The sequence below is a fragment of the Patella vulgata genome, chromosome 7 (assembly GCF_932274485.2).
Source record: "Patella vulgata chromosome 7, xgPatVulg1.2, whole genome shotgun sequence".
NCBI classification, from domain to species: Eukaryota; Metazoa; Mollusca; class Gastropoda; family Patellidae; genus Patella; species Patella vulgata.
Window position 1 is genome coordinate 21,129,514 of NC_065885.2, and position 17,064 is coordinate 21,146,577.

General features: G+C 37.0%; 1 protein-coding gene and 1 long non-coding RNA gene across 2 annotated transcripts; one reads left to right on the forward strand and one right to left on the reverse strand.

The window, feature by feature from the left end:
- Positions 1 to 223: 223 nt before the first annotated feature.
- Positions 224 to 4,712, reverse strand: LOC126828106 (uncharacterized). The gene is made up of 4 exons (XM_050557686.2): positions 4,535 to 4,712; positions 3,479 to 3,632; positions 2,191 to 3,119; positions 224 to 1,749 (listed from the first exon to the last, which is right to left on the reverse strand). The coding sequence occupies exons 1-4, from the start codon at positions 4,613 to 4,615 to the stop codon at positions 1,513 to 1,515; spliced, it is 1,401 nt and encodes a 466-aa protein (XP_050413643.1). The 5' UTR covers positions 4,616 to 4,712; the 3' UTR covers positions 224 to 1,512.
- A 1,629-nt stretch (positions 4,713 to 6,341) lies between these two features.
- LOC126827352 (uncharacterized) lies at positions 6,342 to 9,856 on the forward strand. Its single transcript, XR_007682672.1, has 3 exons — positions 6,342 to 6,400; positions 8,853 to 8,914; positions 9,249 to 9,856. It is a non-coding gene; the product is annotated as an uncharacterized LOC126827352 (long non-coding RNA).
- The last annotated feature ends 7,208 nt before the right edge of the window (positions 9,857 to 17,064 follow it).

Genomic DNA, 17,064 nt, shown 5'->3' on the forward strand with positions numbered 1-17,064 from the left:
AGTCCAGATGACCACTTTTGGTAATGCAGTTTAGTTACTAGAATGTTCTATAAAGATAGTAAATAAAAAAGTGAGGCAGCATGATGAATCAATTCTTGACTTCTATAAATATAGGTTCCACATGAAACAGGGAACCAAGATCAATATGGTACAGTTCCAATTGAGTCTCGTGCACAAACAACCGAGTCAATAAAATACCGAGTAAAACCTCAACCAGCACAACTTACATTTTCTAGAACTGTGTTTTCAACAGCGCTTTCGCCTTTTTATTCAAATTTCTCTTGTTAATATGATGTGGATTTGTTGGATCCGTAGATTTGATTAGAGTTATGTTATGATGTAAGTTATTTAGTGGTATATGTCTTGTTATCCATGCAGTTTGGATTCGTTCTCGCTGTTTTTTGTGATCCCCGCCTATTTGAATTAATAAAATAAAGGGGTATTACATGTCAGAAATAGACATAAGCTAAACAAGCTGCAGCTTGTGACAGTTTAAACAACAAGTGTGGGGTTAATTAGTACAATACTAATCTAATTCCATCATCTGTTATCCGGTTCCCGTTTCCTTAAAAATATCATTCGTTGGACACTTTATTCAAACTAACGAGAAAACTAAAACATGATATTCAGCGAGATAGCTTAGTGAAGTACATTCTAAATAATACAAATATTTGGCCATTATAAAGGACACACTTAATTTAACACAATTCGTGGAGTGAGCGCGGTTACTAGTTAACGTGCATCTGCAGCTTGTAACAATTAATGTTGTTAGCTAATTATGCAATATGTGCCTATAAAACTTAAACAATCAGGAGGAAAAGTTTCCCAAAGTTTAGGACCTTGCCATATGCCTATAGAAGCGCTCTGTTACAGATCTTTCAACAACCCAACTGTTTATTATTAGCGCAAATCTTTGATTTCATTTTGTATTTCTTATTTATATATATATTTACATAATTTACTTTTTCTTTTTTACTTATTATTATAAGATATACTTAGGTCCATTGGATACTGTATAGTGTTTTATGTATAATTACTATTATTAATTCGATATATTTAAAACAATTACAAAATCTGTAGATGTTATCAAGTCCAAAGGTAATCCTACAACAACTTGCAAATAAATTCATGCTGATTTTAAGAATAAGAAGAAATTGCATAAAGGAAACAAAGATTAATATATTCTTGACTTATCAATAATTGCCATAGGATTAGATACCATGTGATAACGGGCAGCGAAATATATACTACGCAACTGATGCGGTTTCATTCAAGTTTTATGTGCCAAGAAACGAGTAACTACATTGCGAATGAATTGCATGTTATGGAGATTTTTGGGATTTTATTTAAGGATTCAAAATTAACTTAATAATAACTTTATTTTGTTTCAAACGATCCCCATATCCCTGAAAATATTCGAATCTGATATTTCGGATTTATTTTCGTCAGACCAAAAATATACAAATATATGCACTGCTTCCAACATAACGCCGGTTGCTTTATGTCAAAATTTTAAGGATAAAAATATATCGAGTCTGAATCAAATCGATTTTTGGCCACGCAGACGTATGCAAAAACATCGTATCGTAGATCATGTATAGTCAACACAATATGTTGGATCCCATTTTCAGATTCTCTCTGGATAATCTCATATTCGGTGTTATTCTTGATCATTCTGCTCCTTAAATTATTCTCTCTGAACGACAGGGTTGGTTTTGGATGACCTGAAGCTGAACATCGAATCATAAACTGCAAATAGATTTAAAAGTAAAGAGAAATGTGATGTCAAAATGTGCACTTCTCAAATAAAGGAGACGTGTCATCGGATACTTGAGAAGATAATACAGAACCTGCTTCGAGGACAAAAACAATGGCAACCAATTAACTGCATCGAGGTCCAAGTTGTGTTCAAACCCAAACTAAAGTAAGTAAATATACCACTACGGCTTAAAATTTAATTCTATAGAGCTTGTTACTCTGTGGTTTAGGTACAGTAGTTGTATAAAAAGGACCATCGAATTGATTTTAAAGGACTGGTCACTTCGCCCCCTATCTTTGAATCAATTATAAATAGAGTAACTTGCATCCTTTTGGTGGAAAGCTGGCATACTGTCCTGTGGATCTTATATCTAGCCATCTCAACGATTCTATATGTCATAAATACCGGGCATAACCTGTTCGTGTACTTACCCCATTCTTCTCTGTGTTCATTATCTGAACAAAACTTGATTCACTGTGTATTATAGTCACTTTCTGTTTAGCGAACAACTGAAATGCCAGTTCTCTGGTAAACCCTGCACTGTTCAAAGCTTGACAAATATATTTTCCTTCTAGAGATTTCGTCATGTTTTCAATGTAAAAATGCTGTCGCAAATGATGACGCTGGCGTCGTTTTGTTTGTATAAAGTTTGTTGGCTCCTTTGTACCATTGTCCACTTTGTACAGAAAAACGTCGATAGGTTCAAAACCAACCACCTCGCAGATTATTTCACAATCGGAATGTCCAGGGCATTCTGTTAACAATGTATGTTCCTTCTTAATGAACCCTAACAATGTTTCTGGAAATGGTTGGTCATAGGGCGCTTCATACACGGGAATAGTTTTTTGAAACAGCCTATAATCTAGTGGTGACGTAGAATTGATGTTGCTAAGGGTAACTGACCATGTAACAAGACCTTCCAGGTCCTGATTATGGGAGGACAAAATATACAACTGTTCTGTAAAATTCCCCACTATTTGAGAATCTATGAATCGCAGGGGTGGATTTTTGGAGCGTTTCATTCGCCATTGATAATATTCTCGGATAGTAGGTGGATTAATGAAGTAGTACGCTGTGTAGATTGACCAGATGATTTCTCGTTCAAACCCCTCTGGATCTTCCAACGGAAGTCTAATCTTTCCCGGAGCTGCGCTTCCATAGTTATATTTCAAAGCTCGTGATGGCATCAGCTCCAATGTAAATTCACCTATTTCATGAACTATTCCTGGTTCCAGATCTTGACGGAATATCAGAGTACTGATAAAAGTCCCTGTTACGAATTCTAATTTAATCTGTGATGAGTTCGTAATGAAATTTGTTGTACCATTGGTTAATTCCAATCTTTTTGCTTTTGATTCTTCTGAAAAACGAGGGGAGCAGCATTTAGCAACTGAATTGATAAATATTTATGATTCTTGGTCTAATTAATGATGTAGCTTTAAAACCTTTGGTGGCGGGGAGGGTGGGTCATTGGTTCCAGTCAACAATTTCGGAGTTTTAAATTAGAAGAAGATATAATGAAAACGGGTTTAACAATAGTCAGACCCTTGACTTACTCTTTGTTTTCAAACATAAAAAATAATCCAGATTGTGCAAATCAGGGAAACATTTCGAAGGGTAATATGAGGGCTTGGTATTTGGCAATGATACTCCAATACGCATGTACATCTAATTATTTATGAACTGTAGGCGATCGTGAATAACTTCGTGACAACTGACCTTTTTTAAGACGTCCATCCTGATACCAGATAATCTGTAGTTGTGTTGCAGCATAAATATAATCCGCCCTATATAGTCGGCTGATATTATCGTCACGTACATCAACTTGGACACGTAGTGGTTTAACAAGTTCTTCTACATCATCTAGACTTCTCTTCGTTCACCAAAAAAACAAAAAACAACACAATTAAGTAAGATACTTTTAAAGCCATTTGGAGCCACGGTGGCTCGATGAGTATTGCGCTGGCTCACTAACCAGGAGATCCCGGGTTCGATCCCGGTGTTGGCTCACAGCATTCAGGCGAAAATTTAACTCATAGTACACTGCATCGGTATGGCCGGTTGGTGCAGGAACGCAAGACGTTAAACCTCATTGCATTGGCTATCTTCATCGTTGTTAGGTTTAAAAATGAGTAATGTATTGTGGTATGTTTTTGACACTCTTCCATATATTGGTAGCCAAATTGCTTGTTATCTTGGATTTTCAGTACGTCATAAAAGTTGACAGCATAACAAAATTAGGTTATTACGATATTTCGGTTCCAACCGGGATAATGGCGACAGCCATACGCCATTCAGTATACTCTTATTTCGAATTATAGCTGTTAAGGGTTATTTTACGTGCGCCCCAAGGTGTACAGGGACCCAGTGCCATCCGTCCTGCAGCACTGACAAGAGGACGTCGCGCTTGACAATCTCGTGGTACTTTTTCGACACATTTCCAACAATTTGAGCACGTTCCTAAACTTCATCTCCCGATTTAGACTATTTAGAAAATCGTGGTACTTTTTCGACACAATCTGAGCACTTTCCTAAAATTTCTCTCCCGATTTAGACTATTTAGAAAATCGATCTAGTGCATCGCAAAGCAAAGATGGCTGAAAATTTGAGAAACCCTAGACGACACCGTGATTATTGACGAATGTATCTTCTTGGTTTCAAATAAACTCTAAGGACCAATCGCAAACTCCTGTGGTTTGAATCAGGCTTCGAACCTCTGGGGACATAATACAATTCAAAACATTAACACGTATACAACATAATATAACAACTTACATTTGCAGATTGTGTAGACTGCCCAACAGCCAACATAAGACATCCTAAAAGAACAAAAAACAAACTAAACACATGAAACATCTTTTAACTTCTTGATAAACGTCGATTTAGTTAACATTTGAAGGTCTTGGAAATACTGAATAAAGACAACTAATCAATGAAATCTCGGAGTGTTGAAATAAAATGTTAATTCTTCATTAGAAACTGAATACGTCTGTATCTAATTCTAGTTTGATAAGAAACGATTCAATGGGTCAGTACGACAGCAATTTGTCCTAAGGTCGCATGTATAATAATAACATGTCAGTGTACTGTAATGTTCGTATTGTACAGGTTGACCCAAAAACACAGAACCCATCAAAAGTTTTTATTAACTTTGATGAAATTTGATGAGTTTTCCCAAAGTTTTAGTTATCTTGGTGGCTTTGCATAAAAGTCATGTTCTTTCCAAAATATACTCCAAGTGGCCTCCGCGGCATTGAAGGCAAACTAGCATAAGTTGCGAAAAATTGTCAATTAGGCTACTCGAACACATTTCCTGGACCTTTGTAGCCATTTAAAATTTGCCGGACCTTTGTACGGGGTGGGGGGGGGGGTGGGGGTGGAGGGGGGTCGTCGCCCTGTATATAAATAGGTAGAAATTCGCTGTACCTTTAACTTTCATTGCGTTTATTGACAGGTCTGTCACAATCACATGCTGAAATATAATTCATTAGCTGTGTAATAGGGTGTTGAGGTCCATACACCGCCCTAATATGTAAGGGTTGGTTTCTTGGGTCGGATGAAAGGATGTTGTATAAAATTTAAACATAAACGGGGTGAGCTGGGGGGGGGGGGGGCACTTCGTCGTACACCTACACCCTTGGCACAAGATTTAAACTAATGCATTTTCTAAGTGATTTTAGGGCAAAAGTGTGAGAAAATAGAAGAAAACCATATTCGTTTTGCACATACGATTATCTCGGGTGGTATCCAAGTCGGACCAAGTGATGACGTATTCGTTTTCGCTCTCTAATATCGTCAAAATTGATTCACGCTTTTACATTATTCAAAGAAAGGATTACGACCTACTTTTTACCAGTAATGTGTGATCTGATAAAGGCCACAACCGCACTACAGCATGTAGGCATTACCTGGTTGCGCCGCATTTGGTCGGGGTCCCTTAGACAACTGTAATAACCCAAAAGGCACAATAGCGCCTTTAATTAAGGAAAGTGGTATAATCATTTCATCGTTCAACTATTGCGGGTGTTAGGCAGGAGACTTATTGCCAATCAAAATAAAACTGACAGTTTGCATTTCTTTTGACTGCGTGTAGGGAGGGGATATTCTAGTGGTTTAACGCGTGTGCGTGAAATCATAAGGTCTGTCACTGAATCAAGTGGCGTTGTTTCGAGTAGGGTGACAGGGAGTAGGGTCGCCTGTAAAACCTTGTAGGTTTTCTCCGGGTCCTCCGGTTTCCTCCCACTACTAAAGCGAATCGTTGAAATATAAATTGAACCATATGTTAGTCCCGAAATGACCTAGTTTATGTCTAGTGGACATTACCCCTCTCTCTCTCTCTCTCTCTCTCCCTTCTCTCTCTCTCTCTCTCTCTGACACGTAGTGCAGAACTTGACGTAAATTGGCTTAACATTAAACCAGTCTTTCACACATAATTCCCCAATTTTATTCACTAAAATATATTTCAGACTTCTCCTTTAATACAGAAAATATATTATGATGTGTTTATCATGTCATATAGTAGTAATAAAATGTTCAGTCTATTATTTATAAGAGGTTTTGTCAGTTAAATTACATAGGTAATAAAGACCTGACAGTCAACCAACAGTCTGTCGTATATCTGGTATAAGCCTCACATTACAGGTAAGTAACTTTATTATAGTGTACTTAAGTATGCACCTTATAGGGTTTTGTTTTAATAAAGCACGGCAATGAGTGTACCTATTGCACAGTGGCGGGACTTACCGCCCAGATATGGTCAATATTTTGCCGTCGGTTGATTGTGTATCATCGACAGAAGACGTGCCTACGCCGCCATTTCAAGGCGTTGCTACGGAACTAGTCTCTTTTCACTAGCTTGAATCGGTAGGTCCCGTCAATAGTTGAGATGCGAATCATTATGGGAAATCTAACTGAAAATTTGCTTCTGCTTCTGCGGTCCATTCTATGCAAAAAATAAAAACGGATAACAAAATCCCTCGTATAAACTACACATCGGACGATCCGACACTATATTCTACAGAAGCTTATAGGGCCAAATAAATAATTGAAAAATTCTCAATACTTTTCTGCACCAACAGGGATAATAAAGACATGCATGCGTAATTCAGAGTGCTTAGACGGAACTTTTGCCCGGACAGATGCGTTTCGGTCTACTCTTCCTCGAATTCCAACTGTCAAGAAATCCTTACGTGCGCGCCAACGTGTCAAAACGCAGGAAAGTCCCAGGGATCTTTCTTAGTAAGTCAGCGCTTTATTCATTTAGCGACACAACCATATATACTAATCGATGTCGAGTTAAAGTATGTTGACCAACATTGAATTCTAATTCGTATTTTTTAATTTCCAATATCATGGAAAATATTAAGTTAGAGATTTAGCTTCTTTAAATATTATTTTAAAACATGTTCTGGGTATAAACAACCCCTAATATTTTTTGCTGTCTTTCTCTCTACAGAAATTTAGTCGGCCAATTAATACATAATGTACGAGCGTATCTCTGTATTCCATTTCAACCGGGTAAATTATTAGACCTATATAAAAAGTAAACTATTTCTTAAAATAGTGTTGTCCAGTCTTGTTTCCTTCGTTGGCTGAGAGTCCATGCAGAAAAGTAGGCCGTTAAACCCCTTTTTCATTTCATTCGTTTGCTGGACAGAAGCATGAGTGGTTCACCTTTTTCACCTCAAAGCCGTTCTTACTCACCTAATTTGATTAATACTAATTAAAAGGTCACCGTCCATGTATTCTACAGCAAATGTGTGGTCAGACCTTGGGTCATGTTTTTTTGGGGGGTCGTCTGGTCTGTACCAGCACTTGCACACTGCAATATAGTCTATATTACAAATATATCAGTATATGTGCATCGTTTTAGAGAAAAAAAAATAATATCAAAAGTACCAAAAGGGTAAATGGAGGAGGTTAAGGGACATGAATGAATCACGACTTGTAATAAATGATAATCCAATCTGTCAAAAAATTTTTACCAACATTAATAGCAATCAACATATTAAAGTTTGGTAAACGCCTTGTTCATAAAAGAAAAATAGCACCTTATATATACACACATTAAATGAATTTGATTTTTATAATTTAAAAATGATGTTTTTATGAAGTTGTACAACATGTATACCAATCATCAATTGGGATTTTATTTTTTGTTTATATGATTTTTATATGAATTAAAATAACAAATATATATCAAACATCCAACAAGAAATTTGGAAGTGAACTTATTAATATCACGGGTTACGGGTAACGAAGATGACAGAGGATTTCCGAGTGGGGCTTTGTTGCATACCAGTCCTCATAATTTGGAAATAAATAAATGACAATAAAAAAAACTCTGAAGAAGTACTGACGTGTTTCGGTATGTCATGTCACGCCAGATCAAGTTTTGTCACGTCTACAATCAAGTTGCATCATGGTTAATTGAGTATAGTAACATCCAGTACCTATTAAAGTGGTTAAACCTTTTGTTTTGAACTCTTAATAAAACCGGAAGTTATACTTCAAGACTGAACTTTTTGATATTGTTAGTAGATATCGGGGTCATCATAAATACAAAGGTCAAGGGTCATTGAAGGGTTGGGTCACCAGATAGAAAGTCAAAAGTCGAAAAAAAGTAAACAAAATTCAAAATCGGCCGCCTAAGAATTGTTGCCATATGGAGTAGGTTCAACCCCCAAAAAGTTTTCGAAATCAGCCAAACGGTTGAAAATGTTATCCAACAGGGTCTCTGAAAATGAAGACGTCTGCAAAACACTGTCGTAAATGACCCAATTTATATTTTCCACAGAGGCCAACAATATCTACGTTAGCAGAATGTGTGCACCTTGCACAGGTTTGGCTTCAAACTCTGACTAAATACCCCCCCCCCCACCCACACACACACACAAAATATAATGAAAGCATTTACGTAAACAAATAATTTGAAGCCATCTTGCTTCTGGTTACCATTGCACCGGAATTTCGCTTTAACGAATAGCCTTAAATATGTATGATACTGCTGCACTGAAAAAATCCCGATGAATTAGTTTATTTCTGAAGAAGATTCGACATTTTTATATTTATTATTCTTCCATTTTATTTTTAGAGTTAAAATGGTGCCTCTGATATTTTTGATGCTAATTCCATTATCTAATGGACTTTCTGGGGGTGAGAAAACTTTCTTTCTTGATACTATTATTACTACTACTACTACGACGACGACGACAAATTCTACTAATAATAGCAATAACACGAAGCCTACTATTACTGCTACTACTAATAACAATAACACAAATCCTACTATTACTAATGCTACTAATAATAACACGAAACCTACTGCTAATAATAACAACACGAATCCTGCTATTACTACTACTAATACTAATAATAACACAAATCCAGGCATTACTAGAACTACACCTCATGACTGAAATTTAATAAAAGGCTTCACCAAAACATTATTGATAACTTTACCAACCGACTGATTTTATTCCTTTTTCAGTAAATGACACGACACAAACAGATTCTGCTGTTTCTACTGTGTCAGTTTTCCCTGCCACGGGAAATGGGTCTTCTCCTAGCGAGACGATAGTGCCAGCTCAGGGTCCTTTGGGGGCGCTGGGGCTGGCTCCTCGGGCTCGAGGTTTCAGAGGTGGCATACATACAGGGAAGCTGATTTCGAGATCTGATGCCTCAGTGGGAACTGGTACTGGGACAGAGACAAATTCGATACCCGCTACTTCATCGACAACGGAAGCCGATAATGAATCCTTCGCGCAGTCTTTTAGCCGACTCATCCAACCGGGTGGAAAACTCTACGCCATGATGCAGCCAGGAGGTGTCCTACACACAGTATTGAAGAATTATGGTAGAGGCGGCAATGATACCATTTCTAAAATAGGGAACGAGTTACAGCAAGCTTTCTTTCCTATAAGAGTAGTCCGGGAAAACCACTAAATATATATGCAATATGCAAGAATTGTTACCACTGTTCATTTGGCTTACTTACTATATTAACAATAGAAAGGTCATCTTAAGAACGCTTTAAAACCCTAACATACTAAATTAAGGACCGATCATACACAATAAAAAGCGCTTTCAATTTAAAAGGCTATTCAAATCTGCAGTCAATTAAATTATGTCAATTTAATGTATAAAATGTTTTGTATGTGACTTTGATAAATATATAGTAATTATAATTCTGCTATTTCGTATTCCTTGTGAATGTTTTTGTATACTTTAATTTTATCCCTGCTGTGATTCATTCGATTTCTGTTGAGTCACCACTATAATAATACCATTCACTTGATTGGTGGCGGAACTGTGCTTTTCGGAGGCCGCCATCTTCTGTCTTTACGAACACTATGTAATGCGAGACTTCTAATTGGTTTACAGAGACAGAGGTATTTATAGGGTATAGGTAGACTAATACAACCAAATGTTCAAAAGATAACTGAAATGAAAAGAAATGCAGTTTAACGTCCGACATGGGGGTGGGGGGGGTCGCCGGAAAATCCAACGCCGGGATCGAACACTGGACCTCCAGGTTAGCGAGTCAACGTCTTACTCACTTAGCCCCACCCTGGCTCGTCAAACAAACGATAACGGTAAAAGAATGGAAATGAAATGAGGTTTAACGTTCCATTTTTAAGGAATTCTACCAGACTGCATTGCATAGCCTTTTTTTAGAGAGAATTTTACATTGATCATCAACAGTTCATTTTTTGACACCACATGGAATTTATCTGGTTTTCAGAATAGAAAAAACAAAGGGAGTGCGAGGGTAGGAAATTATGATTTAGTTTTATTCTTGACATCCTCAAACGATTATTTAAAAAGAAATGTTACATGGGGTTTACAAGAAATGATTCCACTACTGTTCTCTTCCGTCTTGCTCCAGCCACAGTAAGGCTTTCCTTTGAGCAAGTTTTGTAGTCATTTGACTACAAAAACGTTACTGGCCTATAACTCCCTTAATTTCCAATTACACTGACCCCAAACTGCATTGTACATAGCTTAACATAATAAACCAATTACCATTGAGATATAGGCGAAACCTTACCGTATATGATTTAATTAAACCCAAGTGCTATGCAAATTTTCTGTTCAATTTAAAATGACCGACGAACCAGAATCACGTGGTGTCATTGCCACTCGAATATACAGAAAAACTGTTCGGTAAGATATGATTTCAGTGTTCCACTCTTCACTATTTGTAACACAATTACTTATTTTCATTCAAACTGTGATGATATGTGTTGAAAATTTTGCAATTGAGCCTAATTTTTTTTGCTCAAAGATTCCAATAGTGTATCAATTGCAGCCCTGGATAAGAATTATCATGGCTACAAATTGCAGCTAGGGGTTTACGAGAAATACTTAATTTAACTAGAGGGTTTCTCAGCTTTGTGTTTGTAAACATAACCAATGATTGAATTAGTCTGTATAAAGACAAATTGTATGGTTGGGCTATTACTTTAATTGTAAGGACGAAAACCAACCCAGTATGCTACCCTTACTGTATATTTTATTTTATATGGATAGCGTTTTACTAATGTTTTGTTTTCCTTTTTGTTTCGGTGTTATAACGTGGCCATTAAACAGCTTCCACACTCCGTGTACAAAATTTACGTTTTTTCCCAGTGGAGCTATATATGACGATTTCTTGGAGTTTTTATTTTAAAGTCGAACTTAAATGTCAAAGAATAAGTACGTGTGATGAGAATCATGATTATTCGTGCAACGAAGTTATATTTATATCATTAAAATAACACAACGTTGACAGTTTTACTACAGTATGACAGTGCGGCTAATAGATGTAGACATTATCCTAGTCAAGACGGGTTGTTGTGCGGTAGACTTTTATTGTTAACCTGTCACAGCTAGTCACGTGAAATCTTCCAGTTACAAAACATGTGAAATAACTACATTTTAATGAAATGAAATGTGGTTTATCATTCTACTATTCTGCTCTGACTGAGTTAATGAAGGCGAACATATGCCATGCAGTGTGCTGTGACAGCGGTGCTACGGCCTACTCTTGCATCGAATTCACGTGCACACCAATGTGTATACAGGACCTCGGTTTTCCGTCCCATCCGAACAACCATACGTTCTCTCGTGCCAGACCCTCTGTCCTACACCAATGACAAGGGGGAATCACCCTGGAAAATCCAGATGAATTTTCTCGACCAACATCGAGAGGCTTTCTTCCCCAGCATAACCGAAGTCGAGCACTTTATCTTGTTATAAACCGTCTATGTATACATGTACGCAAAATGAGAATATCCCACAATTCCCGTAAGAAAAACTTTATATCATGTTTTCTTATGGAAAAAAAACCTATCCTGGAAGAATAACCCGTTACAGGTTTAAAGAAAAACTTTCATAAGAATAACCCCAAATTCCCCTGTATATATCAGATCGCAAGTTATTCCGGGCATAGAATATACCCCAAAGATCAAATAGATTTACCCTTATAGGTTTATGATCTATATGAACACCTACGTACTTTTCCTCAAATGATCATCCGTGCACGTGCTAAAACAACACATTACAGGTAGATCAGTAAATTGAACACCCGAGTCAAAGGTTCCAGTGTGTCATTATTGCATACTGAACTATTATACAATATATTTATTCACAAAAACTTCAAGGAAACAAACCTCTTTGATTGAGACAAAAAAGTATTGAATTGGAGGAAGAGGGTGGGGTGATCTGATGTGTCATTGCGATTAATGATGGGGCAACTATAGATGTTTCTATAGGTTTTGCGGAAATTGGCATGCATGCTAATTTTAGTCTAAATTTTGACTGTGTCGACAGTGGAATACAGAATCTGACAGCCTGTAATATGGAAGGTGACAGATCTCACGTCTTTCTTTCGAAGATTTTCAACATTTTTTTTTTATGAAATTAAGGAAATCGAAAATCACACCAAAAATGGCACGGATTTAACATTGTAGTCAACAAGGAGATAATTACCAGTCTGGCAACTGATTGGGAAGTAGATCACCATTAATTTCCATATTGACTGCAGTGTTAAAGTAGCTAAGTCTTTAACTCAATATCATCCGATGTCTTCGATATTGAAAACACGAATTATTTGTCAATATATATCAACATTGATGTTGTGATCTTACCGGAAAAAGATGAGCTTCTGATATCCAATATTTAAGATAAAATAAACATTTTACCATTGGTACACGAATCGTGTACCATAATGCGTTTCAGCGCCATTTTAACAAGGGACTTGAAGAACGAGACTAGACATATTCCACAAGTCATGTCAAAAGGTGACGTCATATTCTTATCTAGAGAGCATGCACAATAAATAATATCGGTGTAGACTGGAATAATCAGATGCTAAAGATTGCCATTCGATTGAGACTTCTGGCGTATTTGGCCGAACATAACTGATTTGAAATTAGAGTAAAAACGGAAAGGATTGAATGTAAATCAGTTTATATACATTCACATTACATTATTATATGCATTGCGACCCATCTGTGTCAATTGCTAGGTCTCAAATATTAGCGATTTAGTTCCTTTAATATATATTATTTATTTATTTTTTTTTTTTTTGGCCGGCTCCAAATTTTCCCTACAGACAGAGCAACAGACGGTCATGTCCTTGCTCCAGATTTTGTATGAGATTGACCAATGCCCACGCAAAAGTGGAAAAATTGGGAAAAGTTGCTATAAACAGACAAACTACAAGATGATGAAATTTAATGGTGGTCTGCATGCATTGCACATTATTTTCAAAATGTAGTTGTCTCCCTTCCACCCTGAGTCACTGTCTGCATAGTTTGACAGCTTTTTAAAAATATAAATATCCAGAAGGGCACTTTCCTCCTATTGCAGTCATTTTATTTCAATATTGACCTGTTTTGATTAATAAAAATTGAGTAATGTATTTCTTGTTGATTTTTAAATACATGTTATACAAAGAAATAAAGTTTTAAAAATTGAGATCCAAGGAATCTATTATGGAAATAGTTAATATACATTGCTAGACAAATCGGCCCCGTTTGTCGCGACGCAGGAGCGCCATCACGTAGTGATCTCTAAAACTATTATGGACACTTCCGCCTTCATTTCTATCGGGTTTGGAGCTCAAAGTACGGCAATAAACTCGCTCTAACTTGACTGAATGAAAAATCTAACATACCTTTCGACTTTGTGGAATAACAATCTATAATTCTACTGATCTTTTTTTTTGAAAATCTTATCGGATTCCTGAGAACAGATGTAGGCCTATTTTCTTCATGATCACCATCAAAACATTGAAGAATCCATTATGTCGTAAATTTTATGTTAATTAGATTGCCATTACTTAGATTTTCCTTTTTCTCACTGTTTTATTGTCGATTTGGGATGATACGAATATTTAGTATAACGTATCTATTCATTTGACCTCATTTGACGTTTAAACCTATATAATGTACATGAATTTTAGGTACTATTTTTTTTGCGGATGAATACAGCTGTTCTGTATTGTATTCTGTTGTAGACTGTGAAAATTTTGAATCCGTGTGTCGACGCTTTAAATCACATGGATCCATTAAACCTTCTAACTGTTTAATTCCATTTTTTTCATTGAAGATTCTTATATTACAAATCTTTCCTTACACTAGAAACGTAATCACTGGGTCAGAAATTGACACATTTTATCACTTCATTGATAATATAAACAAATTCGAAACTAGTGCATCAGATATCGATAAGAAACAGATTAGTTACTGATATTCACATTTTAATACTTTAAAGTAAATTCACCAGTTATTCGAAACATGTACTGTTCTAGGGGAGCCACGGTGGCTAGATGGTTAAGACGCTCGCTATTCTTGTCAGTGGTGCAGAACAGAGGGCCTGACAAGGACAGCTATCTAGTCCTTCGGATGAGACGAAAAACCGAGGTCCCGTGTATACATGGGAATGTACGTAAAAGATCCCTTGGCAGTTGGCATTCGATATAAGAGTAGGCGATAGTGCCGCTGCCCGGGCAAAATTTCCCTCATAGCACACTGTATGGCGTATGCCCGTCTTCATTAGCCCAGTATAGGAGCAGAGCAGTAGGACGATAAACCCCATTTCATTTCATTTTTATTTTGTACTGTTCTTAAATTGTTTTACAGTCTGAAAACTTTTCATTTTTAAAATGTAATTACTTCCCTTGTACCGCAAACAATGAAGCCTGCAGGGGCGGATCCACGGGGGGGGGGGGGGGTAGGTGGTCGACCCCTCCCCCCCCCCCCCCCCGCTCAGCTACATATATTTTTGGGTAAATCAACACTTTTTATGAGAAAAGTTTCTCGCCCGTGTGCTTTATCCTTTATCGTCAGATGTGGGACAGGATGGGCACTCAAAGCATGAGATAATGATATAGACATTATGTGATATCACAATTAATTAATGCTTTGCATCCATGAAATTGAATCACAATGTCATTGTATTAATTCATAATAAAAATTGACGTCAAACGATGTGTTGAATTTCTCTGTTTAAAAAACTCAATGTGTATGAATACACGCCGAAATGACGACAGAGACCATGCGGGGGAGGGGGGGGGGGATACATCGTCTCAGAAAACCTGGCAAACTCCCTCCTGCAACAATTCCTGGATCCGCCCCGGCCTGTTCCTTTAGTTGGCATATACAACTTTTTTAAAATATAAAACAATAATTATCAGTAGGTTAATTAATTCACAACTCTATTTAATAAGCGTTCATATGGTGTAGAAAAAACAAGTGTTTCGACAAACGTAAATGTAGAATCAGAAGTACAGCATGGCTGAAATTCCAATACAGGACTAAAACACAAATCAAACCCCATTTTGACTTTCATCAGCTTCTATTGTCACAGCAAAGATTTACTTTTAGTCTGGTCTGTATTTTTATATATTGTCATATGAGCTAAGACTTATTTATATTCTATTTATTTATTTGTTGCATTATATCGACCCAGTTGTATTGTTTCCATGTAATTTGTGTCCTTCGCATAATAAATTTAATCGTAAATCAATATGACCATTATGAGACTATTGCCAAAGATTATAAAGTTCATTCACATTACATTTAACGAAATTTCAAAGAAAGTGTAATCTCTGAGAAATTTTTGGCACATCGTCTTTTATCTCCAGACAAAATGGGGCTGTAATATTGTGTTAAAAATATCTACTGGGTTCAATGGTGGAGTTGGACGTGCTCCTTTCCGAGTGAAGCAAGCAAATGTTGGTAAGGTCCAGAGAAATAGACTTTTAGGACCAGGAACTGGTTCCCGAGCGCTTGTTGTTGTTCTTGGCGGCAGATGAAAATACTTACGTGTAGACTCCATCCATTCAAGTACGATTTGTGATAGAACGTCACACAATTCCAAGATGGCTGTGATCCCGTCATGCTCGGGTCCTGGTCCGTAGTACGCTCGTACTTGTTGATTACATCTGCTAAACAATTTAAACAACGAGCAGTAAAAGAATACAATATTCCTTATGCAATATAACCCTAACAACACAAGAGAAAAACTGATCTAAACGGAATTGGTGTTTAATTGAATAAGCCGTGCATTTCTATTAAAAAAAGTGGGGTGGGGTGGGGAAGGGGGTCAATTCCACTACTATATATAAATATATACGTATTACTCAAGACTTTATTTTTAGTCCTGCCACTAAATGTAACATTTGGACGACCGACAGTCAAGACACGACCTTTCACGATGCGCACACTCTATAAATGTTAAGTACCATTTGAATGTAACTTCTTAAATTCCTTAAGGAGTGCCAATTATTATTAAATTCAGGTACATTTGCCAAGTTTTATTTCATTTCAGTTATTAAAATTAAATGATGTCATACATATAGCAATAGCCTGTCAACAGTTGTTTTATTTCTCATTTTGTTCTCAATTTATCGTAACACCACCATAAGGACTTTACCTTTTGCGCAGTGGTTTGATTTACCGCCGCCGAGATTCAAGATACAATACGAGAAATTAGCACCAGGTGTGTGTGTGAGGGGGGGGGGACCCCCGATCCCACAGATTCGGTGAACCGACCCTTTTCGGCAATCTGATTAAAATACAGATCTCGTTTCGGTTTTTTTATACTTTCAATGGCCTCTACTACGTGAAGATCTGACTAGTTGTAGTGGGAGATCGTGTCAGGGGTCATACGAGCGGCTTTTGTCCCTATGACGTCAAACATTTGATTAACCAATCAGCGTTGACATTTCTAGTGGGATACCCACAGTTCCGTGCATCGCAGGCCAAGAACTCGCTGCAACAGACCGTTTCATCAGCTAATCCTTCAACCAGGACGCG